Source organism: Talaromyces proteolyticus (assembly GCF_021365285.1).
Source record: "Talaromyces proteolyticus strain PMI_201 chromosome Unknown BGW36scaffold_2, whole genome shotgun sequence".
Classification (NCBI taxonomy): domain Eukaryota; kingdom Fungi; phylum Ascomycota; class Eurotiomycetes; order Eurotiales; family Trichocomaceae; genus Talaromyces; species Talaromyces proteolyticus.
In genome coordinates, this window is record NW_025764278.1 from 2,509,788 (window position 1) to 2,537,762 (window position 27,975).

The following is a 27,975-nucleotide window of genomic DNA, read 5'->3' on the forward strand; positions in this document are numbered from 1 at the left end:
ATGACTAGCATATCAAGGGGTTTGCATTACGTGTTCAGTTCCGATGGCCTCTCAAAGTATCTACAGGTCCGTCAGGCTACGGGTGAGGACGACATTGACCCCAAATACCAGGAGCTCATCTTCGATTCTCTCCAAAAAGGGCGCTTCCTAGGTGTCGGTCTCATCGCCTGCATGTCTGCCATCGCCACTAGCGGTCTATTATCCTTTCTCACTTACCGAATGATCTACTGGAACAGGTACTACAAGCGACCTCTGGCAGAAAACCAATATGTGGTACTGATTTATAACCTTCTTCTGGCCGACGTCCAACAAGCAGTCGGCTTTTTGATATGTCTTGTCTGGGTCTCCGCCGGGAAGTCACAGTATCACAGGACGGCATGCTACTTGCAGGGCTGGTTGATCCAAACTGCTGACGCTGGTAGTGGTCTATTCGTGTTAGCCATTGCTATCCACACCGCCGCTGTTGTCATTCGTGGCCGACAACTTCCAAACAGGATTTTCTGTGGTGTCATCATTGCACTATGGTGCTTCATTCTGGTTCTAGGCTTCATACCTGTGGGGTTGTATGGGAAAAATGTCTTTCTTGTTACTGAAGCAGGCTGGGTTCGATATCACGTCACCCCTTTGGATCGAGGTCAAAGGAACTAATTTAGATAGTGCTGGCTTAGTCCCGAATATGAACATGAACGACTATGGGGGCATTATTTCTGGATATTTCTCGCTGAATTTGGGACCATTATTCTCTACACTATCATGTTTATCTACCTACGCCGTCGTATGAAGAAAAACTCGGCTGCTCTTCACAACCAGCAAGAATCTCTTCGCCGTCTCAACCGCGTCGTCACTTACATGGTGATCTATCCTTTGGCTTATGTCATGCTCTCGCTGCCCCTCGCCGCAGGCCGCATGTCTGTTACCCGTAACATAGTTCCTAGCAAAACGTATTTTGCTGTCTCCGGTGCCTTTATGGCATTATCTGGCCTCGTTGACGTGACCGTTTACACCATCACCCGTCGCCACCTCTTACTAGTTAGTGATTCTAGCATGGCTTATAACTCCAACTCCTATCAGCGGAAAGGATCCCACGTACCTGGAACAACAGTTTCGACAACAATCGCTGCAAATGACAGCTACAACGGAAGCAGAAGCAAGCGATCGAAGTTTGGTTCTCGCTTTCGGACCCAAGAGTCTCATCAAATGGTAACAATTGATTCTTTGGGAGACCGTGATGGGTCGACAGATGATATTGTGGTTAAAGCGGACAAGGGGACTGAGCTGATGCAGCACGCGGTGTACCAAGAAACGACAATTGAAATTACCCATGAGCCTGCTGGTGAGAGATCATTGGAGTCTTCACCCACGGTGAGACCTATGAGAATGCAAGGGCAGAAGAAGAGAAACAGCGGGGCATTTGATTCTTGACCTATTCCAATGCTATCAACACTCTATATACGACCTTTATTCAAAAAGAAGAACTTCACATCGAAAGGCTAATGAAGGAAGGTTCTCTGTCACTTTATGTTTTTTTATACATATTTTAATATCCTTGTGAAGGCCGGCCCAAGTGGAAACCTCGTCATGTTTGATACCCATTCTATCAATGTACATTCACATCCATTGATATATTTATAAATTATATGTAATGTCTTAATAAATGCACCATCCAGTTACTAGGAAAAACCTAATATTTCAAGCGAGTTTCATTTTGTGATCTCTCACTAGTTGTGAATCAAGCAAATACATACTGATAAACAAAGCCGGGTTATAGAACAATGGCTTTTGCAACAACGATACCGGCATTTAAAAAATCATAGTATATTACGGAGTAAAGAAAAAACTAAACAATTCGACTAGAGGAGACTCACACAGCTATTGGTTATAGCCATCAATCTTTCAGAATCTACATGTCAATATAATTATTATAGTTAAAACAAGCCCTGGCAGTTTTACAAGTTCTAATAATAGCTTAAAATTATTCTAGTAGGACTGATACAAAATCCCAGGTGCGGTTACTTTCGGAATGGCTTTGTTGATAACGAAGATGACTGCTGTTGCGGTTTCACCAGGAAAATCTGTAGGCTATCCAATCGTATTCGGAGTATTCATAGTAGGTAAAGCAGTCGCAAAGTGTTTCTACAACTGCTAGTATTGGAGGTAGTGATAAGATAACTGCAGATGTCAATCAGGTTTCTCTTGGATGACTGTTTGAGTTTCTGATTAGAGCCAGCATATTAACTAATCCTTATAATGTAGGCATATCTGATTTTGGGGACTTCGGAAGGGTATTTACGTTGGTTTGCTTCTCCATTTCGATGGCCGTCATGCCTTTTGAAGCAAAACTCATACGGACTAACGGTCATTATTTGTTATATTAGGCTGTCTTGAGTCATTGGCGAATAGTTTCTCAATGCATTTGAAAGTCAATATTTGATATCATACCATCCAACGTTGAAATCCCAGAGAAACGTATTCACAGGAATCCAATAAAGCATTCGTAGTAGTCACAACGGAAGCCGACAACTCCATAGCCATGCAAAATTTTGAAAAAAATGCACAATATAAGACTTTGTTCTCTTTTAAAACACAACAGGCTGCTAGCTACTTCATATTGGCAGATGGTAGACTTGAGGTTGTATTGAAACTGGCATCACAACCGTCATTAGTAGACGCCCGATGAAGTGGAAACTCGTCATGTGGACCTGTAGCAACCATTGAGGATCTAGAAGGTGTCCTGTGTCGGCAATTGAGTACTTCCAGCCAGCCGTCAAACATGGAAAAGCGCGTCACGATTAAAATGCCCCAGAAACCGGATACCTGTGTGGGCCAATAAAGTGTCAGAAACTCAAAAATGACAAGGTCAGGGAAGGTCTGCTTTGATGGACACAGAAGAACGGATGAAATAATATTATTCTAGAACTTACAGCAAGCATGAAGAAGGAGGCAACAACAAGCTTTTCGTTCGGGCCCAAGTCGGAAGCGTATTCGATGCAATGGTTTTTATCTCCGGAAGATAACAGGCAAGAGACCCAATCATCATATTTTGAAGCGGGATACCCATGGTCTTGCCTCAGGATTAGGAATATTGCCGCAAAGAGGACAACGTGAAGTAAAACGCCGAAAGAAGCAAGCATGGGTCGCCACTGCATGCTGGTCAATAGCTTGTGGGTGGCGAGTGATTGTCGGCGACCCCCATGTTGTTGCTGCCAGTAATCAATCGATGATTGTGGGGATAAAACATCATTATTGATATGGTTGTCGTTGTGATGATTGCAAGAGGCAGTTATGCGATCCTCCCACATTCCACGAAAAACGTTCAACAAACTGTAACAGAGTGTCCATATTTGCAGAAGGAATGTGAGTGCGGCCATGACTAGCAAAGGTATCCAAAATGTTCCCAAATTCCGGATCGGGTTGAGATAGCACACCTTCCCCAACTGATAAGATGACCCTGTCACTTGCAAAGACAGAGCAACAAGCAAAGCAGAGCCGACAAAAATGCAGGCCAATGACGTATACTTAAATTTCCGTCCAAGCTTCTGTTCCCAAACCACATAGAGGTGAAGTGATAGTGATCTAAAAAAGCCTAGAAATGGTATCAGGTAAGACTACAAAGGAAAGGGAAAGGATTCTCACAGCTAATAATAACAAACCATACCCCAAGAAACAGAGTTGATGAAGTTGCGGTGCACATGGAATCCGTGAAGTTGTTATTGGCCGTGATCTCATTATAGCATTGGTTTGGGGCTCGGGCTAGAGGAATAACATATGCGATCTAGGCTTTCAATTAACGGAGTGTCAAGTTCTCTGGTGGATGAATAAATCGTACCGACAAGAGAAGGAATCCAATACCAGGCACAGTGGTGAGATAATGACGAGCAGTAAACTCTTTCGGCACCACCACATATGTGCACAGGAACAGTACTACCACGACTATCACCGCTATCCCACACCAACCGGGAATATTCAGATGGTCCTCGAATGCTGGATTGTTGCTTTTAGCTCACGTCTTCCTTGATTTGCCTTGTCTTTGATATTCGGTTCTCTTTATTCCATTCTTTTCGAGAAAAGGCGCGGAGCACTTGGACCTACCATCGGAATATATCCAATTTGACCAAGGGCAGGGTAGACAGCATGATACAGAACCAGATCTGGTATGAAATTCTCTACACCAACGACCTGATACGACTGGGGTGAACGGCAGTGAGACTTTAGCGCAGAGAACTTTTGGAATGAAAATCAAATGTCCTGCTTCTGACTACTTACATCCACCAACGTCGGGAAACGTGTCTTGTTGGAGAAAGGGGTACGGACAGGTGGAAAGGTTTGTTTGGGGTCTATCCATATCCCAGTTTGACATGGAGTGAGAAGCATCTGCGAGAAAAAAAAAGTGGCCAATGAAATTGAGGATTGCACCAAGCAGGGAGGCCGTGGGACTGGTGTTTAAAACTTCGATTATCAATTTACTGCAACGCGTAGATTCCAAAAAGCTAGTGTGTCGGCTTTATATTAAAAGTTCGCAGATGTAAAAATCTGTCGAGAGTTGCATTGAGGGAACAAACCAAGAGGGGAGGGGAAGGCTAAATTACCCCGGATTAACTAAACCGATTTCGCGATTAAACCGTCCCATATTGTTCACATGGACCTTCTTACCGGGAAGTTTATTAGGGCTGAGGTTACTTAGAATTCTAGTCGGTTCATCCTAGGTCAAACGCGGGGGTTCTGCTTCTAAACATGGGGAATCTTTTCAACTCCTCGGTACTTGCGGACATATGCGGAGAATTATAATAGTAGTGGTATTTAGTGCTGCACTAGTCCGGTTCAATTCAGGCCAATCCGGTAGCAGTGCGTTAACTGGCGTTCCTGATGGATTTCCTACCCTAGCTTTAGAGGAAAGCGGCGTTTCATTCGTGTTCCTAATTTCCAGGCGCTGATCCCAATACGTTGGTGCCCAATGCCGAAAGGTATAAACAAACGCGCTTACCTACTCAGATCTCAAGTAAGCCTCAGTCTGAGGCTCAACTCAGTTTATACTATTTCTCAAGTTTTGTGCTCTAACTTAGACTATTACTCGAGAATCGTCAATAAATAATGCAGAGAGGTTAGTTGCCTCATATCAAATTCTGCAAAAATACAAATACTACTTAATAGTACCCCGAGCTTCCTACAGACTACGGGGTGTCCAATGCGAGACGAACCCTCTGCTTTGTAGACTGCTGGCACAAATTCAGAGATGGTTTATTTATTGTTGTAATACATTTAGTAACCTCGTAGGGCTCGTACTACCATCCACGTAGGGAACCAGGGGCATAGGATCTATTTTCTTACTACTCCTTAATACAAAATTGGCCGAACAAGTACTATAGTTAATTGAAACTCTGTAACATTGGTTCCAGCAGTTGTCTTTCTGATAGATAATAGATTAGGTAGACTTTGAACGGTACCCGAAGTATATCGAACGTTTGGCTAAGTGTTTTTCTGGTGGTCTTACAAAGTGTTGGACGATAACTCAATTGAAGGATTCAAATATCGATGATCAAATGCCGTAAATGAGTAAAAATAGGACAAATTAACTCTAACCTAACTTTGTCTCCACAAGTTTTTCAAGCTTTCTTATCGGCTAATGAGTAATAACCCTTTGACCTTTATCTTATAACATAAAGTATTGCACCTCTGAAACTATAGCCATAAGGATGCCAGAAGGGTTGTAATCATTAAATACGATTCAATTAATATTATGGTTAATATGGGGGCCTCTGGCAAAGCCTGTTGGGTTGGGCCATTACGTGTAGTCACGATTAGAAACTCCGCCGAGACTGAGAGAATCGCGCATCTCTCGGAGATCGAGTCGCAGAGAAGCAAGCAAATTAGAATGAAATTGAAATAAAATAATATATTCCATTATCAATACAATTATATCCAACCTTCATTGCCATTTTATATTCACGTTCTAACTGGACTTGAAAATACGTAAATGAAAGCGTTCGATATTTCTAGCTATATTGGTTGAAAGTTCTGGTAAATATTTTCGCATATTCTTGACAGAAGTAAAGAACCGGTGTAAGAATCACAAAAGCAGTAAGGTGACACAGGGGAAAATAATTCTGCAGCCTAAAGGTCGGCCGAGACAATGTATGCAGTGCCTAGGAAGCCAATACATGCATGAGAGACGTAATCTGGGCAAGAGGCTGCACGTATTATTTCAAATCCGGCCGGCTTTGTGTTAAAGACAACCGGAAGGGTAACCATAGTATTTCAGCTGAAAGGCATGCAGATACAAGTGTATTTTATCCATCTTTATCCAGTGATTTGAATCGTCCAAGTGTCAATGCATCCTGTATGCATTCGGCCCCTTTTAGGCAAGATGTTAGGCGCGGCATAGAATAATTATAAAAGAGTAGAAACAAGAGAAGGGAAAAAAGCAAGTTCGCAATGTTGAAATTTTATTCGGCTACGCAGTAGTTGGATGAAATAAAAAGCTCCTGACATCCTATAATCAATAATGCGCATTCCATTTCGCACCTGATATTCCAACCATACCCGTTTACACGAGGAGAGAAATCTATCGTCTATTAGCCTCAAAATGCAAATATCTATAATACCAATTACAAATTATATTTTCTTATTTCCATTTACCTGGTATCCGACACTCTTTCGCTAAGTGGTTGCGCCACCAATTGCCTCTCAAGCCATCCTGAAGATTCCGCTTGCACTGGCAGCGAAACCGGCCAGGCTCTCACCAACTGTACCTGTGCAACATTCCATGGTTATAATGACCCTCTGCTGGTCTGTGTAAGGCAATGTCCAGCCGCGGACATTTCCTCTTTCGCACAAAATATTCCGACCGAGTGTCGTCCTACCCTTCTTCCGGATGTGACTGCTGTGACATCTACGGTGGTTGCTACTGGTCTTGCAGAGGGTATTAATATGTTACTTGGACTTAATATGATATTTGTGTCGGTGGTGGCAACCATTTTTGCGCTATGAATTGATACTGTCAATAATAGGTGGGTAAACCACTATGAAACCCAGGCGATCAAGCCGGTTTTCAAGTAGGACCAGAATTATGCGACTAAACTATCATGGAGAAGTTGGTGAATCTGATTTTGATTTCGGATATACTTGCTTTATCACTTTCTATTTCAAACCAGGAGTGTCTTTGACTCTGAAGACGTACTTCGAAGCGCTATTCTTCCCATCTTTCAAATTCTTCAAAGCTTCCTCTACTCCCTCCAGCCCATTGCGAACGACTTCATGCGGATGTCCCGAGAACCAACCCTCTTTCAAACCCTTGCTAAACAGTCGGCTGAACACGAAACCCAAATCCTCGTCCCCTGGTACTTTTGGACTGTGCACGCTACCAACATTCGTCATAGAAGTGGTCACCGTGGATGGAAAGACATTTTCATTAAAGGGCAAAACGCCGGTAAATTGTCCCTCTTTTGAGTCCAACACCTTGGCGATCGCGCCGTACGTGGCATCGAGAGTAATGCTGTCCAGGGCGTATTTAATCGTTTCTTCTCCACTCGCCTTGGCAGTTTTGTAAATTTCGTCAACGACATGGTCGATTCCAGGGCGGTAGTCAATAATCCGATCGCCTTTGGATGAGTCAATCAGCTTTTCAACAAAAGACGTGCCTGAGCCCGCGACGACAAATAGAGGGTGAATGTTCGCCTTTTGGGCGAGCTTGATAGCAAATGCGCCGACAGCAGATGAACCGCCATAGATTATGAGTGGGATTTTTTCTTTAGCCGGAGAAAAAGGTGTGGGCAGAGACAGGCGGCCGAAAAGAGCGAGTGATGCTGTCAGGGCTGCCAGGCTGTACTTCAGTTAGTTTCGGATGGAACTCATAATATTTTCTTGATCCTTTCAGACTTACGGAATTGTTGATGCTTCTATTTTCGGGTCAACCATCTCTATTCAACTATATTTGTTACCGAATATGCTCACCTTCGTAGGTAGTCTTCTCTGGCAAATGAAAAGTCGTATGTGCCCACGAAACAGCGTACTCAGCATAGCTACCTCCAGGTGTGGCCATCTCGTGAAACGCAGCAACCCGGGCTCCGATCTACTTTCAACACTGTCAGGTGCTTGCTCTTATATTTTCTCCTTTGATTTTCATCTCTATCGCCGTGACATTAGTGGGTTTCACACCTTGAACTCAGTTACCCCGGAACCAACTTCATGGACAATGCCTGCAATGTCGTCACCTTGGTTGATAACAGCCTCCGTCCACTCCGGATATTTCCAGTCTTTGGGGTTGCTGCCCGAAACTATGACTTTGATGACAAGCTGGTCTGGCTTTGGTTTCGGGATGGGAGATTGGACGACTTCGGCCTTCGGGCCGGAATGAATTACAACTTCATACATTTTAGTTCGTTTTAAAGGATTAGTTTTCAAACAAATGCGCTCAATCGGTGCTTCTCAAAGGACGCACAACGTTGAAGAGATGGCGATTTTATATCTCGAACGTTGTTGCGGGGGTAGACTAAATAATGATTTGTAATCGAAATGGCCCTGTGAATTCGGCCAATGTCGCCGATAGATATAATTAAGCAACTTAAACTTCAATTGATAACGATGACAAATGTAATTATTATTGACGTCATCAGTCGGTGAAACTCTCAACTGATGCAGAGATTATTTAGCGTATCTTCATAGTGTGCCTCTATATTTAATTTGGCAACTTAGCTTAAAACTCAAAATCTAATTTTCTAGTATCAGCTCAAAAATTGTTAACTTATTATTAGAATTTCTTAAGATTGTGGTGGCAGTTTCGCTCTCATCTTCCCTGGTACGACTCGGAACAGTCCTAATTCCGGACCGCGCGGACATTAAAAATTATATTTTTTTTAAAAAAAGATAAAACAAAAAAAGTTTTATAAAATTAAATTTCCTTGAGATCTCGGGGGAATGGAGTCGGTATAAAAAATACAATTTAATTACTTAACGATCATGCTAGAATAAGGAAAAATAAAAAAGATGGGATCTCTAAATCAAGGAGGATGTGCTTCCGATTTATAATGCTCGTTCTCTCGATGTTATTGGACTAACGGCAATATATACATATATGTAGTAATTTTTATTATGGACTCATCCTCGACAGTAGTTACTGAGTCTATGAAGTCTTAGGACTCGCGAATTTATATATTTCAAAGTATCGAGCTATACGTCAAAACTAACTTAACTGTGCAAATTGATAAAATCTTTTCTAAAATATTGAAGATTCGATAGATAGATCTGAAAGGTGATTCGTCTGATTCATATATATCACATTGAAAGACTACGGCCTGTCACTGCCTACTTCCTAAAAACATGAATTATACTAATCTCTTTATATTTTTCGAATGGATTAGATGATTACATGCAATAGTAAGTAATCTCACATCCTTATTGGGGGAGATAGGAAATGAAGCTTCACAATTTACATCAGGATGGTTACCATGTACAGCGGAGAGTGTGTAAATAAATGAAACGAGTAATAATGCTATATTACTGAATATATTATGATAAATATATATGTATCTCCAGGGATATATTGAAGAAGTCCAGAGATATTGGATATCCATAATTATAGTTCCTACTCACTATGATTGATATCAAATTACTTCACCTAAGTTGAAGAATTTGTCTGGTACTAAACTAGTTGTAGGAAGATAATAAGAAATACTTCTGGGGGTTTATAAATCTCATATAAATAGAATGGGCGTGTGATTTTGCTAAAGTAATAGGTGTGTATTACAGCAGGAACCATGACCTAGATAGAATTTATTAGAACATTGTCATGCCAGCCCTAGATTTGCACTATAATACACAAATTACTCATAAACTATTGAAATTCAAAATGTGGGTATGACATCAGTGATAATAATCTTCTCATAAAAAACGGTCTTTTGGCTTAGAATATTGTACCGTACAAACATATACAGACTTTCAATGACAGAGTGCTGGGAAACTTTTGTATTATTCTAATGTTAATGATAATCTATACTACTGAAGATACGATCTTCTAACTGATAAATAATTGCCAAGGTAGATAAGACATATGGTTCGTTCCTTTTTATAATTACTCCCTGTAAATTCTATTCATAAAGATGAGCATGGTAGTGCCAACACTAGTGTAAACCGTTCTAAGAAGTTATTTTAACAGCAGCGTATGTAGCACTTAAGATCTTAGCCATATATTTGACCAGTTCTTGATTGTCAATGTGAACTATGTAATAAAAGAAAGGACGAGCTCATTCAAGCAGAGATACAAACATCAATGACCCCATTGCGTGAAACTGAATGTATAACAAAATTGACCATTCCCCAGAATTTTCTTCATCCCAACATAAAGCGATACTTGAAACTTCATTGCAGATTTCCAGTACCGTACACTGCGCCCAGGGACTCATATATTTGGCAATCTCGTCTAGTCCAACCGTATTAGCTTCAATTTCTTTTTGAGGCACAATCATTTTCATACCCTGGACAGACTTGACGCGAGTTTAGCAGTCAACAGTGCCACCCTCGAGAGTGTCGGTGTTACGTGCTTCAGCGTTGACTGGGGCTGCGACCGCGATCATGGGCAACGCAGCCAATAAGGCAAGAACGGCTCCGATAAAACGCATGATGGCTTTTGTGGAAGTAAAAATATATTGTACTTTGAAGATATGACTGAGATGACGGCTTGTTTGGATGATTTTGATTACCTAGGATGTTGCCGGCCTTTATATACTATAAGCCTAGTTTAATATCGCACTATGTCACTCCTAACGATTGCATCTACAAAGACTTCAGATCAATAAATTCGGAGAATAACGTAATGATGAGCTTAATGGTGTAATATGAGAAGGATGTTGGATGGTTGCAATTATTAGTATAAGTCTATAAGGAGTGCGTCAAGATGTGTAGCTAGCAATGAGGAAGAGTATCGATTGATATAAAAAGTACTAATTATACAGAATACAACGTGCATACATAAATATGTTGTTCCTATTGGTGTAGCAGTTCGGCGAATAACGTGAATTTCAACCTGATGGTACAATATGAAAGATATGTTAGTTGATTACAAAGGGTGTAATACGTACTGATGGATACAAAATTACCAATTACAAACATAAATACGGCTGCTATTGGTATAGCAATTCGGTGAATAACGTATATTTCGCGCAGATGGTGCAATGTGGGGATAACATTATAAGGCATATCGAATGGCAAGAAAATTACCACTTATGCGAAGGATCGTAATGCATAAAACGTTTAACTATTATTGGTATGCGTGTAGTAGTGGCTATATGTATGATGCTTATACCTCACTGCCACCCGTCATAGTAATTAATCTGCCTCACCTCGCCCAAAACTTCACAGTTGGCAATTGATCACCTTTCTTGCTGAAGTGTCACGTGCCTATTCAGCTAGAGAACCCAATGTTTTGTCCCTGTCGTATCTCACAATCTTTCTTAAAGTCTGTACCTAGACAAATTGAATCTATCTAGTTTCATTCCAGTTTCTTGTGGCCATGTCGTCTGCATACCACAAATGGACTCGGCGTTTTTATCGATGGCCCTCGGAGCAAAGAGACTCGAGCGATGAGGACGAAAGCCAGTATCTAACTGGCAAGCATATTGAGCCCTATCCACCACAATATGATCATCATACAATTAGATCATGGGGATACATCAGAGGCCTTAGTGCTTCAGCCATTGTGGTAGCTAATGTGTTACTTTTTCTTACGACGACAGTAATACTATTCATGTTTAAGCAGACTCCATACAGTGAGATGGATATCAGTGCATATTGTAAGGGTCTCTTCTCTGTTTCTAAGTTCAGAATCTAACTTGAAAATAGCTCCCTTGTACGACCGCTTAAATATATATCGATCCGAAGTTCATAATAACTTCACTATTTATTGGCCAGATAATAAACCCTCTATCTTCCAGCAACGACCTTCGCCAGAAGTTGACAAAGCGTGGGAAAGAATAAGTAGTACAGAATCCATCGCCCTAAACGCTGATGAGGTGCGCCGCATTGGGTATGATCCTGCGGCCACATGGCCAGCCCCTAAAGCTGAGTTTGGAGAAGGTGTTTATTATGGGGTTATAGATGTATTTCATCAACTTCACTGTTTGGATATACTCCGAAGAACTGCATGGCCGGAGTACTATGGAGATATGAGAAAGAACAAGAAGTATACGCCAATTAAATGGGAGGATCATTTGCTACATTGCACTTATGTTCTCATGCGCAGCCTGACATGCCATGCAGATATGGAAGTCATCATTGGTCAAAAGTTTGAAGGCTGGCCTGGTCTTAACCTGAATTTTGCTTCAACCAAGCAGTGTCGCAATTTCGAAGAGATTTTAGAATGGAAGGAGGCCAACACAATCCATCAAAGGACTCCATGGTCTGTGTATCCTGAGGAACCGATTATTGAACAAAGCCCTGAGGGTGTCCTAACACCATATGGCAACCATATGGGATTGGAGGACTGGGTAAATAGTCAGGGGATAGAATTAGAGATACCATCAGGTTTAGAATGGCAGCCGACAAAGAGCAACTACCATGAGAGACCTGGACACGGACACCATTGATTTGTTGCATATGAAGATACGGTATGAAATGTAGTTCGAGGAGCCTTCTTCATTATACGAAGATGATTTCTATTCCCATGATGGTGCCAAGGTGTGTTATATTTTTTTGGAAATGAATATTAGAGAACATAAAACAACTGTCCAGTGTGAGGTATCTAGCCTTGGATAGTTTGACCAGTTTAAATTGTGTGACATGACTATAGCAGATGGTACACAGCAGGACTAGGCACCATATCTGACTCTTTGTGATACAATTAAAGTACAGCACTGGCCGTCAGCAAAGCCACGTACCCCAGGAGCAGATATGAATGAGCGTGTAGATGCATTCACATCTCTATCCCTCACCATATTTTCCTTTGATTTCTGTAAATTTGACGACCCCCAGGTTATACTCATAAATTGGCAAAAAAGAAACCAGCTTATGGAAATGGATCAACTTGTTGTAATATATAATTATAACATAATCAGAGTTATTAAAATGACACCTAGAACGAGGAACCCATGAAGCATTAGTATATAAACCGCAATTGACAATCCTTAAGCTTGTGAGATCTATCCTAAAGGTTACTCCTGGAATGGATCATGATGACCATGTTTCTTAAACCATTCTTGCATTGCGGGATAATACGGGCTATCTTCCGGACAGAACGCGTATCGCTCATCCGGGTGAGATAGGTTTACATAATTATCGAGATGGCGATAGCAAGAATGTTGTGCTGGAGCCTGTACCCAGGCTCTTAGTTTTGATAGATCTTTGCACTGCATAGTCTGGTTGGAGCCAGCACCATCATGCGTCGCAATCATAGGTGTATCATCGGCTTTACACATGAGGTCTTGCCGTAGTATATCGAGACAATGTTCGACGTGATTTAGCGGCACAAGAGTGCTATTGGTAGATATAAAGTCATGCAGTGTCTTCCGAATTGCTTTCTGGTTGTGAATTTCTCATAATAAGTAAACAATGTCTGCCTTATATAAATGCTAATCTCTTTTCAAGAGATTTAATTTGACTTACAAGACAGTGAAGTTGATGAAAGACCTTAATATAATATACCCTTTTAGTTTTATCCCATAAGAAAGGTTTGCTATCAGGAAGTCCCTTGTTCTCTGCCCACTCTGGGGTGACAGCTATTAGAACAGAATCGACATCGAGGCTTTCCCACATCTGATCGGCCAAGGTCATGTTGCTACTCGTGTACTCGGTCTTTAGTTTATACTCGATTGGAAGCTCGTATCTCAAGTCAGCTATATAAAAATTTATTAGTATTTCTAGATAGGATACTGGTTGGATGAACGAAATGTGGAAGGAAATAGCAAGGCAAAAAGGCTGTACGGAATGATAGTGCTTACTATACGGTGAGCGTTGCGTAGCCAATTCATCCACAGGAAACATTTTCTTGCCACCAACAGAAATATCCGTAATAGTTAGGTACAAATTCATCGCTATCGACAGGACCAGGAGCGTAATAGTTAGTGGCCACCATATTGCAAAAGCGTATGTTTTTGGATGTAATATAGGAATTGTTGAACCTTCATCCGAAGGATAATTCTGAAGTAAATGGTCCTTAATGTCGTCTCTATTCATGATTGCTTTGAGTAGGACTATTCAATGAATGGATTCACATGGTATGGCGGGTTTTTAACGAGGTACTAGGTAACCATTGCGCCATGGCCTCTTCAACAGATGGGAAATCGCCCCAGCAGTGGAACCACGATGGAACTACCTACATATACGCCGTACGTTGAAACATCAAAGAGCCTTTATGACATATGTTTATTCTAGATCAGCAGCTATTGCGTGATAGACTTAACGGATTAGTACAACGGTGTGTTGAAAAATTGGAAAGCAGGGTTGTCAGTCGCTGGCTACAAAATCCCACTACCCCAAAAACGGTAGAAAATAGTGCATTTTTATGCTAACATCAGTCTACTAAATAGTTGGATAATCCTCAATCTAGAGGCTAGCTCAGGTCGTGAAAATAACGTGAACTTTTGGGGGTTCCCCACATATATTTTGACAACCTACGGATTTCCTTAAATTTTCAACCTAGTAAAGATCTAACATTTAGCGGTATATTCAAATGAATGCCCCTCACTGTATTGTGCTCATTTGGAAGATATCCTATCTACAATGATTGACAAAGTTCCCCCAGGGCATATCAGTCAGATATACAATTGACTACTAAGGAACTGGAATACCTACGTACGTAATTATAAATGGGATATTCATAGTTATCGAATTATTGGAAATTTAAAGAATCTAGTACAGATGATGAATGCGAATGTTAATTTGAGGCAAAAAAGTTGGTGAAATATGTTCTAGTCGTATCTGTAATACCCTGACGTAAGGGAAAATAAAGTAATAACCATTCCTTCGTATAGCATTAGTAGGGTAGTGCTCGATTTTAGTTAGGTATCTTGCAGATTATAAAGCCTCGCGATAAAGGGGCCACAGAGTGGGGGTCTTGAAGATATCCACAAGTTAGTCTGCCAGAGGCCCCACGCAAGGCTGCAAATTCATTAAGATGCTGACCATTGTACTATGGTGATACTCAGAGAAGTAGTTAGAGTTGGAGAGCAGGCATATCCGTAAGGAAGAGTGCAAATTTATGAACTCTCAAAAACAAACCCCCTGGACTCAGCTTAAGATATAATTTCTACCCTAACCCTAACATACCTAAAGAACTTGAAAAAAAAAAGAAAGACGAAAGACGAAGACGATAGTTGACTTTCACTCTCTGTTAATTAATTATAGTTACGACAAAATCCCATCAACAAGAATGAGTAGGATTCCGTCACTCACTTCAAGGGTGATTAACGTGCAGCTGGATGCGGGGACGCCTGAATCACCCACAGAATACGTAATCGACTAGTAGCCCTTTATCAACCGCGTATGCCATTGAGCACTAATATCGCTAGCTGTAGACCCTTTTGGCAATGATTGCATATAGCCGGAAGGTGTTGGATTAGTACGATATAAGTATAACAATGTAACCTCCATAGCTCGTGTTATAGATCCAAAGAAATATCAAGGTTTTGATTTCATTGTATGATGAATTGGTACCCAATAAAGCGAAGTTCATGCAATCGTTGTCGGGAACAAAAATTACGATGTCCTCGAAAGGACCAATCAGCCGATCAACCTTGTACGCGATGTCTTCGTGCTGGTGTGCTTTGCATGACCGGTAATTCCGGGCGCCGAGGACGTCCTCCAAAGGATGACACAGCCGTCAATTACAGAAGCACTTACAATGACTTGTCTTCAAATAGAAGTAAAGAAGACAACCGAAGTGGTCGAAAAGGGCAGCCATCCCATTGCGTTGACCATCTACCGCAGGCCCCGGGTAATCAAAGTTCAGATTACTTGTTCGGTTTGTCACCAGAGACATTCGGGCTATCTTCCTTGTTATTTGAAGAGAAATTATCGGTCCCAGCCGATTTGTCATCGCTCCGTTTGCCTAGTCTGAGTGATATGACCACAGATGATCCAGATACAGCCGCTCCTGACGGCCACCTAGACAGACCCTTATCCTTCCCCAATACTCCATCCGATTTTTTCCCGACCACATTGCTCATAGAAATTCTGGGGGGTATTGCACAACAATTCGCTGGCTTGGTGATGTATCCGTGGGATCCAACCCAGATGCGGATCTTACGACTCCAGAATTTCATCGACCCAACCGCCGCACCTATATCGCCCGGGCCATTGAGAAATACATTATTTCTGATGTCAAGGTTTACAATGGCTTTGCAAGCAATAGCCCCCAAAGATGGTTCGCTCGAAAGGGCCATGTCGACAAAGGAGCCTCTGCCCATATCAACTATTTTGCTACTCCTATCTACTTATCTTGAACTGATCCGGCTTCTCGATACCATTCTCAAGGTCATCAGGGATTATCTACGGCAGAGTATATCTATTGATAATAGCATGTCTTCGCTGTATTTTTCAGCGTCACAACAGGAGACCTCCACTTCATGGCACTCCCCTATCGCTATAATGATCCCGGCCTTTGAAACTCAATTGGGTTTAATTGAGAGACTAATTGGGTTTCCCTCTACGTACAGAATTTGGAGTTTTGAGGACTCTTATCCGGGACTTATAGGTGGAATTGAGCCTTCCGCACTGTTGGATGCAGTTATGGGCCAGTCAAATTGTATTGCGAATGGACTAGGCATGAGCCAAGTGTCATCATTGAAGCAAAACATAGAACATATTCATTTGTTGCTGTTGCCATATTGAGGTTTCGTAGGCTTTTACATGAGATATGATGGACTAATGTACATGAACCATTTGTTAACCTTCTAGTAAAAAATATAAAAGGGTTACAGCATCTTCTTAACTCAAATGTGTAGATAAACAAAGGCTTCACTCTATATTGAAATATATAGTAGATAAAGCACCCTTCTATAACTTTGAACTAGTTCAAATGTTGACTGTGGGGTGCATTTTATTTTAAGTGTGATGCCATAACGTTTGACTTCCACACCTCGATTGATGTAATAATGGATATACCACAATAAATGTAAACAGAAGATTTTTTTGAGAAAAAAAAAAGAAAAATATTAAGTGTCCGAATTATTTGAAATTGGTCTGATAATGTTATACTGCTCGTGCATACATTTACGTACATTTGGACTCGAGCCGCAGATCAATTGTTAATGGGACCGTGTCAACATTTATTCATCGGTGCATATATTTTCAATATTCAATATTTGAAGTTTTCGATTGTATCCGTTCTTGAAAATGTTTTAGCTGCACCAAATGTCTACTAATTGCCACCATTACATCCTTTTCTTACAACTTGACGACATGGTTGACATGGGTAACAGGGCTGTCGGCAAGCACTGAGGACCAGAGCTGCGCCATACTGCCGAACTTCGTAAGTTCATATAGAATTGATAATCAAATTTTAAATGGCAGCATGCAGCATGCGATTGTTATTCACATTGTCATACTCGATGGGGACTGGGGCTAATGGTATGTACGTAACCCTAGAACAATGCCTTTGGCGCTCCTTGTTGACACCAATTTTCAGATTCCTGGTAGCTGATGTTGTTCTTTGTGCACAGTACTGAGATATTGTTCTATATGGTTCCTGGTCACATTATCTCGATATTAAAATTCAGGTAAAGCGTATTTAAATTTAAATATAGAAAAGTACTGTGTCTGTGGATCGATTGATATACGCCATATCATGGCGTATAAATGCAAATTATTTGCGCTGTTAATATAAATGAACCATATTCAACACTGTGTTGATCCAATTTCGCACATGAAACCAGTCTCGCCCCCTTCAACGATTCCACCATCCTTTATCTTCCAAAAAATATCCAACAACTCACTGACGTCTGGTGCACCGTCAATCCTATATTTCCCCTGAACAATAACAACCGGTACGCCGCGTTGAACTCTGATCCCTAAATCATCATTGAAGATACTTGATCTAATCCTTTCAACTTCGCGATCAAGCTCATCGCCACCAAGATCAGTATCTCTATCCCCCCATTCGTCTACTTCTTCACACCCGATTCCATTTTGAACTGCAATTCCTTTAAGCACTTCCCAGTCCGAAACATTCATTGCATTCTCGTGGTAAGCCTTGAAAATGCCCTCTACCACTGCGTTTCGAATGTCTAAATTCTTCCTGCTCTGTGCTAAATGGATCAAACGATGCGTCTCCCTGGTGCCGCCAATCTCCCCTTCGAAGAAGTTAAAGTTTATTCCATGAAAGCGCCCAATCTGCTTGATGCGGTTGTATGTAAGTTTTTGTCGCTGACGACTCATGATTTTGTCTTGGAATTCTTGCTTGTTTGTGGATGGTTTTGATGGGTCGAGGAGGTAGTAAGGGTGATAGGTTAAGTTGAAGCTGTCCATTGACCCATTGGGAACAGTTTTTTTATATAGCTGTACGGCTTTTAAAAGTGTTCGGTGTGCGATGAAGCACCACTAAAATCAATCGGATTAGACCTTCTCCTGGCAGGTATATATGGGGATGGCTCACAGAGCATATTGGGTCGGAAACTAGATCGATAGTAATTGTGACCATTTTCAATTATTATAGATATAGAAAGTACCAAATACAATATATTATAGGAAATAAATTCAATTCATAACCATAAGCTATTTATACGTTGTCATCGGCGTTGCTAACTTCACCGAATCACCGGGTCACCGATTCGACCAATCAGGCAGATAAGTTATTCATGAAGAATATATTCACAATGAATGAAATTATATGTCTATTATACCAACAAAAATGAAAATATTCCGCCAGAATTATTCATAAGGTTTTGGCGTTTTTAACACCCATTTAATATCCTTCTGGCTGTCATCGTCATACCCGTCATCCATAGTCCAACCAGACTTTTGTAAGATTTTGATACTGGCTTGATTCTTTTTCGAAGTGACCGCACGTAAAGTTCCAAGGCCATTTTCAGGTGCGGAGAGCGATGAATTGTCGTATTTGTCAAGACCCGACCTAATCGTTGACCACCATGCATCTCTAAATCCCTGTACGGATTCCGTGCCATACCCCTTTCCCCATGCTTCTGGGACAAACATGTATCCAAAGCTAGGGAGCAGAGAAATGGGTGGCGAAGTCAAACAGACTAGGCCACAAACACCAATAAAATCTCCTTCTTTCTCGTCTCCTTCGGACCGCGTCTCATCCCGAACATCAGACTTTTCATCTCTTAGAAACACAGCAAAGTTATAGTTCCGACGCGGAACTTCATCATTCTCATAGATGAATAAACTCATCCACTGCTTTGTCTGGTCCACCAAGTCATCAATTCGGCCTTGACTAGTCCATTGCATGACCTCTGGCGTAGTGCGGAGTTTGTAAAAATTGTCAAAGTCGGTCCATTTGAAAGGGCGCAGAAAGAGCCGGGATGTGTAGATTGGTTGTGTCTTAGACGGTAAGGGGAGAAGAGTCTCTAATGTGAGTACCATTTTCATATTGTGAAATTACAGTCCATGTATTCATCGTAATTTCTTTCTTTCGCCCTGTGCTTTCAGCTCCTCGATTCATGATTCGGTATTCGAAAATTTTCGTGATTTGTAAGCCGCGCTAGACTCGGAGCGATGTATAAATCCGTTAAACGCAATATATTGATATGTTGCTATGTAGTTTATTAGCCGAAACATAAATATGATAAGACTTTTACCTGAATGTTGACCTCTTTGAAGGTTGGTGCGGTTTAAATTGATGTGTTGGGATCTTCCTGTTTAGTACAAATAATCCAATACCGAACTCCCTCGGAATGACGGAGACGCGAAGGGTCGCAGTATAACTCAAAGGAAAGAATAGGAAATAAAACGAACCAACTCAACCAGTATGCCCGATTGTTATACGTCAACCTCATTGCCACCCGTTTTGCGCCTTACTCGTAACCCCGCTGTACGAACAGGAAGAAAAAGAAATCGATAAATTATCAAGCAAAAATTTGGAATTCTGTTACGAAGCTTGGATGCAATAGATGTTTTGATAAAATACAACACCTCCACTGGTTTCGGCAATATAAACGGTAAATGAGGAAACTAAGGAAACAAAGAAAACAAAGAAATACCATGCTAGGCGATAGATGACCATGTTCAAGGAACCCAATGACCCCGTAGACTAATCAAAACAATTAACTAGAAGGCAGCTATCAGTGCTTTAATTTTCTTGTCGGTTTGCAGTCCAGTAAATGGACGGTTGCATCCTGTGTAGCTTGGATCTTTATAATTTTATAGCAGGAGATTGGGCCTCCTAGTTCCTGTAGCAGTGTAAGTTGACATGTGATTTACTAAATTATAGTTTGAGATGGATCTACAAAAGTCAAAGATTCTGTGATTATGGCTTGGCCCAGCCGCCTAAAGCAGTCGTTGAAACCGGGCTGGAGCGGTTTCCTTTTCTGAGGGGGTGTAATGTGCGTAGTCGGTCCCGGAGAATTATCAGGCATCGGGTCGCTGGCTACCAACCGGTGAGGCGACGAAAGAAACGAAAGGATTATTTTGCTTTCATATATTACTGGGGCTTGGAAACAGCAGGCAGCTTGGTCGGTAAGTACGGAGTGCGTTGCTGAAGACAAAGCGCAGACTGGTCGTGGGGGAAGACAGAGGTGTCTCGGTTTGTAAGCTGCAGGGTGCACAGTGCAGACTGAATCACCCATATACTTTTACTTTTGACACTGCGGAACAAACGGAACTTGCAAAATGATGTACGAATAGACAAGCAAATTCGAAGAAGGAATAATACTTCCTGCACCAAGGGGCGAAACAACGGCTCAGCCACTTTCTATTCCGATCCATTAATCGACTGAATGAAAGAAGTGCGGGGATTCTGGTTCTTTGTTGTTCATATACGGAGTAAGTCTGGGTGACGTTATGGCGGCTGGATTGTACCTTTAGCTAGGCTTATTGTGGGAAAAAAACAAGGACCTGTTGGCGCCAATGTTGGTTAAAGGGAAATATTTCCGATTCTAACAATATCAAGCAAACTGCATGCTTAAGCGAAGTCTCGTTTATATTATTTGCAACCTATCACCAAATCTGGTCAATGCCCACACTAATGTTTATTTTTATGCGGAAGGTTTGAAGCCTGAGGCATCGGCTGCACTGCGGCCCCTGTCGACCGATGCCGATCGATCGATCTGGCCGAAGATGGCCGAAAACGATCGGCAAACATTGTAGAGAAATACATACTTGCAGGTCCATATTATGAAAAACTGTCGCAAAATTGAAGTCAGTGGCCAGTAACAGATGTAACCCTTCTACGGCCGAGTTTACCCGTTTAGAGATATCTCAGCTCAGGAGTAGTGATTGTTATTGGGATATCCCGGCGGAAAAACTTCTCCCTCAGTATTAACCCCACAAATCGGGAAGATCTAATTAGGGGTTTTCGAAGGCAGTTCGGGAAAGGGATCGTGATAGGAACAGGGATGATGGGTCGCCATGCATGGTGTTTGCATACCGTAGGAGCAAAGTTTGGTGGAATTGACGTGGCAGGTCATTTAGCGAGGAGATATGCCAATTCTTAAGAACGCAATGCAAGGATTTACCATGTCATACACGCTGCCTCAGGAAAAAGGATGGAGGGAAGAGGTTTACCGGCTGGCGTAGTTGCCGATCAACCGATCCATGTGAGCGGTGTAGCGCAAAGTAATGAGAGATTTGACATCAGGAAAGTTTCAGTAAACATTCAGATGCACTGGAACACGCATTACGTATTACTGACTATGCGTTATCATTGAAAATAATTGTTTTGGCCAATTTAGCTTTTGTAACGAAAATGACATCTGGAAGAGTGCTTCGATGCGAAAGGTTAGCCAACGGTCAGCTTTGGCACCAGTGCTTATTGAAGCGCAGCATTAAGCGCCAGGCTGCCTCGGCTGGGACACGACGCGTTTCAAGAGACGACTACGTGGTATGTACGGCGATATATGCACGTACGCATATGCTTCGTACACTGAGGATAGTGATGGCTCCTTCGAGACAATGATCCCTCTGACAGATGTCACCCACGTGGGGGGATGCGTTGACTTTATATAGGCAGCGCTGTACTGCTGAAGGACACCAGCAGCACTGACTAAAGAAGGATTATGGTGCTACTGGGGATTAATATACATTGACATGCATAATAGTAAGAATCAATGTTAATGTATGTATACAATCAGCCAATCGCAGGGGCGGGAATGTTAGACAGTACTGCTCCAAATAGGCAAGCAGTAAAAATAAAGCAGGCTAGCCTGATCCGGCTAGCTACTTCGTAACGAGCGGAGTCAGTAGTGTGGCGCAACCTCCAATCCCAGCACTTCGCTAGGCCATATCTGGACTGCGCCGATTGCGTTTTAGCCGTCCACTGCTGATTGGTCCTCTGATCGCAGCGCCCACGGGGAGGGGAATAGCCCAACCCAGACTCCAATTTTTTCCGCGCCAAGGCATGCATTCGCTTGTGTATTAACCAGATTGGGAAAGTACTTGAGGCTCTCGAAAACGTCGAGCACGAGTCATGGTTGCTGACACGCAGCGCCGCGTTCTGCCGCAAGTGCTAGTTGCTAAGGTAGCCAGCGTCCAGAGTGCTAATATGACCGATTCAAATAACGAGAACAACAATTGTACGAGGGTGTGATGAATGCTCGGGGCTTCTATCCCCCGTCAAAGAAAGGCGGAAGAACTGCATCAAAGGCTAGCGCTAAATAGGAGAGGTGGAAGGACAGGGATTGTTTCAGAAACAACAAGGTAGCAATGCCCTTAATCAATCATAGGAATAATTAAGAGAAGTATGAAAGGAGATAGAGCGAGCGACTAACAAATGGCGAGGAAATTAGGAATTTCTCAAATAGGGAAATACTTGCTCATGTGTTTTGGCTAGCCCGACCCGCCGCCCTGTGGGGAAGACAACAGTAGCAGCAAGCAGCAGATCTGCTTGCCTGCCGACTGGGCCACATGCTCGACGACATACGCTTTTGTTTTGTACAACTACGGAACAACCCCATGCATGTAACCCGTTACTGTCAAAAATTGGCATGGTCAATGGCCTGCAGAAAAAAATGGAAGGCAGAGAATTCAATCGTCCACACAGTCATCTTCGCTTCTATTCCCAACATAGGCCCTACACGCTCCAGGAACTCCCCCTCCAATGACTGTGTGCATGTCTAGCTGCGTTGGTTAGACGAACTACTTCGGAAATGTCCATGGCCATGAACCTTTCTAAACTTTTCCCCCCATTGTCCGTCCTAAGCTATACGAAACTCTTATAATTAAACCGCCCAGGCATCATATTTGCATTCTATCCAAAATCCGGGTTATTGACATTGAGACTATCAAATATAACAGCCGAGTGCCACTTGAAAGTTTCTCATCTACGTTGAGCTTTCTTGATTTTGTCGACAGTATTTCACGGCTGGTCTGCTACTTTTACTACTACCAAAGTGCCAAAATTGGCATGCCGATGACTATTAACTCCCCGACATCGTCTTCTCGTCCCACAACGAATTTCCCACGAAGGGCATAATTAATAACATCGAAAAAAGAAGACCTACAACTTTGCTGTCAAAACGACGACGGCTACAAATAACAGTACGCACTATCTGGACACGCCTCATAACGAGGCGGTCCCAATTCACAAATGGACCTCGACATGAATATCCCTCTTTTTTACCGCGTGTCCACCATGGCCGCCCTTTCCACAAGCAAGCTCCTACCCCTCGATACTGTCATGAATATTGAGGCCATGACAAATATCGTGCCTGACATCGACCCAATTAACGTACCACGAACGGTTCGACTACGATCAGAACAAGATTGCGACCAGGCCTTTTCGTTACTGTTGTCTATCCTGCGGCAACCGGAGCTGGGCATGTATATCCGTCATATTGATATTCTTCGAGATACCTCTTACCATGGTCAGTACAAGCCAACACCGAGCCAGCGCTTCGTATCCGAACAAGATAGGATGCTTTTGCAGTCAGCTGTCCTGAATGCCGGGTGGTACGGAGTGGAGAAAGAGCTAGTGCTAAATATGCTTTTACAAAAACACTTTGATTTGGATTTTTCACATGGATTTCAATCGTTAGTACCTACCATATTCCTTTCTCTTTTGCTTCTATACACGTATTAATCAACTCAAAACAGATCTCGAGTCAGAGGTGGTCGACATACTCGCGGTTCACATATGATCCAAGCCCTCGCAGCGATTCTCGTGTCCGTCTCCCCGAATTTAGAGTCGATAAAACTTCGTCCGATTGGGCGATATATGAAGGATGGCTTTGCACATCTGCCCCTGGAGCAGTTTTTATTACGAGCAGGGAGCCCGTCTTGCAGCCGTGGCCATGTTCTTAAAAATCTTCACCGCATAGACCTACTACATACAGACGATGCCCTTATTCATGACCCGATTCTCTTTAATCCTTACGACCTACTATACCACATGTCAATATTCGACCAATTACCATCAATTGAACATATTTGCGTTGGTGGAATGGAAATAGAAGAAGACGGCCAGGAAGATCTGCTACCACTGTCATCGAATATCCAGCGTATCGAGCTTTTACACTCAGTGCTTCCAACTATGTTATTATGCTCCGTCATAACATCCTCCAAACAACTACAACATTTCGTTCACTCCGTCGGTGGCCGTGCCACTATTGATACAGGAAACTGGCATATGGGATTTCCAGCCATTCTCAGAGCCCTTCTAGTCCATCGAGACTCGCTGGAGTGTCTTGACCTGGACACTGACTCTGATTACTCTAGTGTTCTCGAAGAGGAAGAATTCGCAGAGTACTTTGTCCCTGGCTCCGATGATGATACCAATGATGATATGGACGAAGACGTTGAGGACCAACGGGCATTCATGAACCAAAAATCCGTCGTAAAACTTATCTTTCACCAAAATGGTGCTCTATGTGATTTCACAGCTCTCCGACGACTCAGTATTGGCGTCAAATGCCTGTTCGAAATGGCTCGTGGCATTTCCGTCCAACAAGCTGTCAACATTCCCCTCGCCGACCTTTTACCTCCTAATCTAGAATCTCTTTGCATCCGTGGTTATATCCCCGGAGATAATCAATTTTACGACACACATATTCAAGACCTTTTCGAGAAGTTTGTTGCTGGACAAAAACCCGGGTTGACCGAACTTCTTGGGATTAGAGAGTTCATTCCTAATTCCGAGATGGTGCATATTGATGATGTGGATCAACATCCGGAATTGGTTTGGATAGATGAGCGAGATGCTATGATATGATTTATATTACTTGAAAGACTCATTATTTTTTGTACTTGCTTAATGGTTTTTGGTGTTGGATATACCCATCTGTTTAGTTAGTATAGAAGCTGTGTTATTTTTGCATGATGATGATGATGATGATGATGATGATGATGACGAAGAAAAACAAAACTTAAAGAACTGAACCTTACATTTACTTCCTCACTGGTGTCTCCAATTAGGCAGTTTAAATTATCTCTCCAAGCTAGCTGGCTTGCTATAAACTAACCTGTCATAATAATAACAATAATAACCCTTTCCACAATGCTTACCGGCCCCAATTATTTACAATACGTATTCAATACTAGCGACCGCCAAAAAAGCATCCTAAGCTCGGCAAAGCTTATCATGGAAACGGCGCATACACGACAATTAGTACGTATGTGCTAAAACTGCCCAGATTCAAGGAGATCAAGTTCTCACGTTGAGCCATGAAGTGGGTCTAGTGGAGCGTGGAGCGGGGAAATAATCCCAGCACAGGCCGGTCTTTCCCGATCGAGACAGTACACAATCCAACTCTAATTTGTTTAGCATGTTGGGTGAGTGTCACATTAAAATTCTCCTCTAACAAAACTGGCTGGTCTGCACCGTGAGGGTATGGTTTGATCATAATTTCGGGAATATGCTGAATTTACGCTTGAGCAGGTTTATCCCTAGTTACTTTCCTTCAAAACATCGTCGTCCGAGGTGCATGCACAATGAAACCCTAATATGCCCAACACATCCCTTGCTGTAGTATTTAGACGAGATACCGACTGATATTTTTATTCCATACCTCTACCTAGACAGGGATATTGAAACTAACGGAGATATCACTAGATGCAGGAGTCGTTGTCGTGCGGGGTCTTATATTTCGATGATATCAACGAAGGGTCTTTACAAGCCGCTGATAGTCGTGATTCAGGCCTGTTTACATACCCAACATTGGCTCCATAATTTCCACAGTCCAATGCCGGAGCTATCTCCACCACTCACATAGGTACTGAGATATCTAGGCAGCCCGAAAAATATCGGAATTGTACCCAACACGTTGGATTATCTAGACACTATTATTGGCAAAGGAAAAGTATATAAAGTGAACACATATTTCACTCGGCAAAATTCCTGTTTAAGATGGGAATCTCACATATAACATGGGCTTCTCCGGGTTGAGACAACCTGCTCGATTTGTTCGGTTTGGGGTAAGTATACCATTGCTTCAGCAAACCTTCATCGTGCCTATAGGAAACAAATTAAGATATTATATGAGATGTCTAATAGCTACATTGAATACACCATCCAAATAACGAGAATCACGGTAGATGTATTGTTATTTAATCAAGGCCAATCAACGTGCCGAGTCTCTGGGCTATGACAGTTTGATTGATATAGGTTCTAAATTGTCAATATAAAATCGACTAGATAGACTGTTTTATGCATATGTAGATGTACTCTACCGCTAATTGATACCAATTTAAATCTATTATAACTTATTGCTGTAGGTACGTGGCTTAACACTGATATACGCGGGGGCGAATTGACGTTGGTCAAAAAAACACAACTTCGGAGTTGGCAAAACATGGCCCTGTTTCCATCAGATTTGGGACGCTTGAGTACAATTTCCAATCCTACTCGGCACCATAAAGCCAATTCGGAGAGGTAAAAAAAAGCAAGGTCAACGTTATCAAATGTCATCAATAGTATATATGATTTCGTGGAAATCTATGTTTATTCATATAACTACTCGCTAAACACCTCTAATGTGATGTTTGAGTATTAGTTACCCTCGCTTTCAGAGCTTGACGGTCTAATCTCTTCCCTCCCGTCTTGCCAGCTAGAGCAGTTTACACATCGATGTGCCTGCAATGTCGTCAACTCGATATCGGCCCAAGCGCTATATAACATTGAATCATAAACAAGATGGTATAAACTTACCTTGCGGTTTATCCACTTCTTGCAATACTTGCACTTCACCATTCTCTTGATCATGGACCCGTCATGTGAGATCAAAACATAGAAATGGGCGAGTCCATATAGTACGATGCCCACGCCAAGAAAACTAATGATATTATTTAAAAAAGCCCTATAAAAGCATTAATATCTGCGGTTTTCTACGATATCCGGGAAAGTGACAAACCCGTAAGCCATAACAAGAGCCCCATCACTACGGGCCTGGTCGAGCGTGTTGTAGCCCCGTTCTGAGTCAAAATTTGGCCCCTGTTTCAGAACCGCGAATTTCTCATCAAGATTTCGATGAATGAAAGGCAGTAAAGAAATTATCGGAAGTATCACATCGGAGACGAAAGATGTAACAACCTTGGTAAAAGCTTGGCCAATCCTATTTCACCATTTTCTCAGAAAGGAAAACTCGTGCGGGAACTGAATATTTGATAAAACTCACATTAAACCAATTGCGACCTCCAGTACATTTTCTCGCATCGCAAAATCGACAAAGCCTTGCCAAGCATGGCCTATACGATCTCTAGCATTGTAGCCGAGGTGACTGAGAGTGTCTCCACTCTCTTCCAAGCCACGCATATCTCTTGTCTATATCGTAAATAGCAGATAGATAGAGCGACAATGGTAAATTGAGCCGCTTTTTTGTTTGTATTTTCCGAGACTATTTTCACCTCGTTTCCGATTTATCTGGTTGCTTTTGATTGACTCTGAGG

At 42.1% G+C, this 27,975-nt stretch overlaps 10 protein-coding genes across 10 annotated transcripts; 4 read left to right on the forward strand and 6 right to left on the reverse strand.

The window, feature by feature from the left end:
- On the forward strand, positions 1-1,422 carry BGW36DRAFT_355359 (G protein-coupled glucose receptor regulating Gpa2-domain-containing protein; the record flags this gene model as incomplete). The annotated part of the gene is made up of 2 exons (XM_046213635.1): positions 1-603; positions 658-1,422. 2 exons carry the CDS (start codon positions 1-3, stop codon positions 1,420-1,422), a joined length of 1,368 nt encoding a protein of 455 aa, XP_046076990.1.
- Positions 1,423-2,598: 1,176 nt separating this feature from the next.
- On the reverse strand, positions 2,599-3,368 carry BGW36DRAFT_423507 (uncharacterized protein; the record flags this gene model as incomplete). The annotated part of the gene is made up of 2 exons (XM_046219843.1): positions 2,599-2,814; positions 2,922-3,368. 2 exons carry the CDS (start codon positions 3,366-3,368, stop codon positions 2,599-2,601), a joined length of 663 nt encoding a protein of 220 aa, XP_046076991.1.
- Positions 3,369-7,084: 3,716 nt separating this feature from the next.
- On the reverse strand, positions 7,085-8,506 carry BGW36DRAFT_335056 (chaperonin 10-like protein). The gene is made up of 4 exons (XM_046212923.1): positions 8,152-8,506; positions 7,948-8,065; positions 7,877-7,892; positions 7,085-7,816 (listed from the first exon to the last, which is right to left on the reverse strand). Exons 1-4 carry the CDS (start codon positions 8,365-8,367, stop codon positions 7,135-7,137), a joined length of 1,032 nt encoding a protein of 343 aa, XP_046076992.1. The 5' UTR covers positions 8,368-8,506; the 3' UTR covers positions 7,085-7,134.
- Positions 8,507-11,500: 2,994 nt separating this feature from the next.
- Positions 11,501-12,572, forward strand: BGW36DRAFT_355361 (uncharacterized protein; the record flags this gene model as incomplete). The annotated part of the gene is made up of 2 exons (XM_046213636.1): positions 11,501-11,780; positions 11,830-12,572. 2 exons carry the CDS (start codon positions 11,501-11,503, stop codon positions 12,570-12,572), a joined length of 1,023 nt encoding a protein of 340 aa, XP_046076993.1.
- A 545-nt stretch (positions 12,573-13,117) lies between these two features.
- On the reverse strand, positions 13,118-13,986 carry BGW36DRAFT_313409 (uncharacterized protein). Its single transcript, XM_046212519.1, has 3 exons — positions 13,923-13,986; positions 13,588-13,817; positions 13,118-13,502 (listed from the first exon to the last, which is right to left on the reverse strand). The coding sequence occupies exons 1-3, from the start codon at positions 13,963-13,965 to the stop codon at positions 13,137-13,139; spliced, it is 639 nt and encodes a 212-aa protein (XP_046076994.1). The 5' UTR covers positions 13,966-13,986; the 3' UTR covers positions 13,118-13,136.
- A 1,764-nt stretch (positions 13,987-15,750) lies between these two features.
- BGW36DRAFT_355363 (uncharacterized protein) lies at positions 15,751-16,812 on the forward strand (the record flags this gene model as incomplete). The annotated part of the gene is made up of 1 exon (XM_046213637.1): positions 15,751-16,812. One exon carries the CDS (start codon positions 15,751-15,753, stop codon positions 16,810-16,812), a length of 1,062 nt encoding a protein of 353 aa, XP_046076995.1.
- A 1,005-nt stretch (positions 16,813-17,817) lies between these two features.
- Positions 17,818-18,619, reverse strand: BGW36DRAFT_287631 (DSBA-like thioredoxin domain protein; the record flags this gene model as incomplete). The annotated part of the gene is made up of 2 exons (XM_046210521.1): positions 17,818-18,519; positions 18,575-18,619. The coding sequence occupies 2 exons, from the start codon at positions 18,617-18,619 to the stop codon at positions 17,818-17,820; spliced, it is 747 nt and encodes a 248-aa protein (XP_046076996.1).
- Positions 18,620-18,681: 62 nt separating this feature from the next.
- On the reverse strand, positions 18,682-19,592 carry BGW36DRAFT_404236 (GNAT domain-containing protein). Its single transcript, XM_046218926.1, has one exon. The coding sequence runs from the start codon at positions 19,528-19,530 to the stop codon at positions 18,850-18,852; it is 681 nt and encodes a 226-aa protein (XP_046076997.1). The 5' UTR covers positions 19,531-19,592; the 3' UTR covers positions 18,682-18,849.
- A 4,091-nt stretch (positions 19,593-23,683) lies between these two features.
- On the forward strand, positions 23,684-25,303 carry BGW36DRAFT_288060 (uncharacterized protein; the record flags this gene model as incomplete). Its single annotated transcript, XM_046210548.1, has 2 exons — positions 23,684-24,126; positions 24,190-25,303. 2 exons carry the CDS (start codon positions 23,684-23,686, stop codon positions 25,301-25,303), a joined length of 1,557 nt encoding a protein of 518 aa, XP_046076998.1.
- A 1,776-nt stretch (positions 25,304-27,079) lies between these two features.
- On the reverse strand, positions 27,080-27,950 carry BGW36DRAFT_335064 (putative ion channel; the record flags this gene model as incomplete). Its single annotated transcript, XM_046212924.1, has 4 exons — positions 27,705-27,950; positions 27,441-27,641; positions 27,239-27,386; positions 27,080-27,163 (listed from the first exon to the last, which is right to left on the reverse strand). Exons 1-4 carry the CDS (start codon positions 27,839-27,841, stop codon positions 27,080-27,082), a joined length of 570 nt encoding a protein of 189 aa, XP_046076999.1. The 5' UTR covers positions 27,842-27,950.
- Between the last annotated feature and the right edge of the window lie 25 nt (positions 27,951-27,975).

Coding starts and splice junctions, on each gene's coding strand:
- BGW36DRAFT_335056 (XM_046212923.1), bottom strand. CDS start 8,367: ATGTATGAAGTTGTAATTCATTCCGGCCCGAAGGCCGAAGTCGTCCAA. Junction 8,066..8,151: donor CCGGGGTAACTGAGTTCAAG/GTGTGAAACCCA, acceptor TGTTGAAAGTAG/ATCGGAGCCCGGGTTGCTGC.
- BGW36DRAFT_313409 (XM_046212519.1), bottom strand. CDS start 13,965: ATGTTTCCTGTGGATGAATTGGCTACGCAACGCTCACCGTATA. Junction 13,818..13,922: donor TACGCAACGCTCACCGTATA/GTAAGCACTATC, acceptor ATTTTTATATAG/CTGACTTGAGATACGAGCTT. Junction 13,503..13,587: donor TTCATCAACTTCACTGTCTT/GTAAGTCAAATT, acceptor ATTCACAACCAG/AAAGCAATTCGGAAGACACT.
- BGW36DRAFT_404236 (XM_046218926.1), bottom strand. CDS start 19,530: ATGAAAATGGTACTCACATTAGAGACTCTTCTCCCCTTACCGTCTAAG.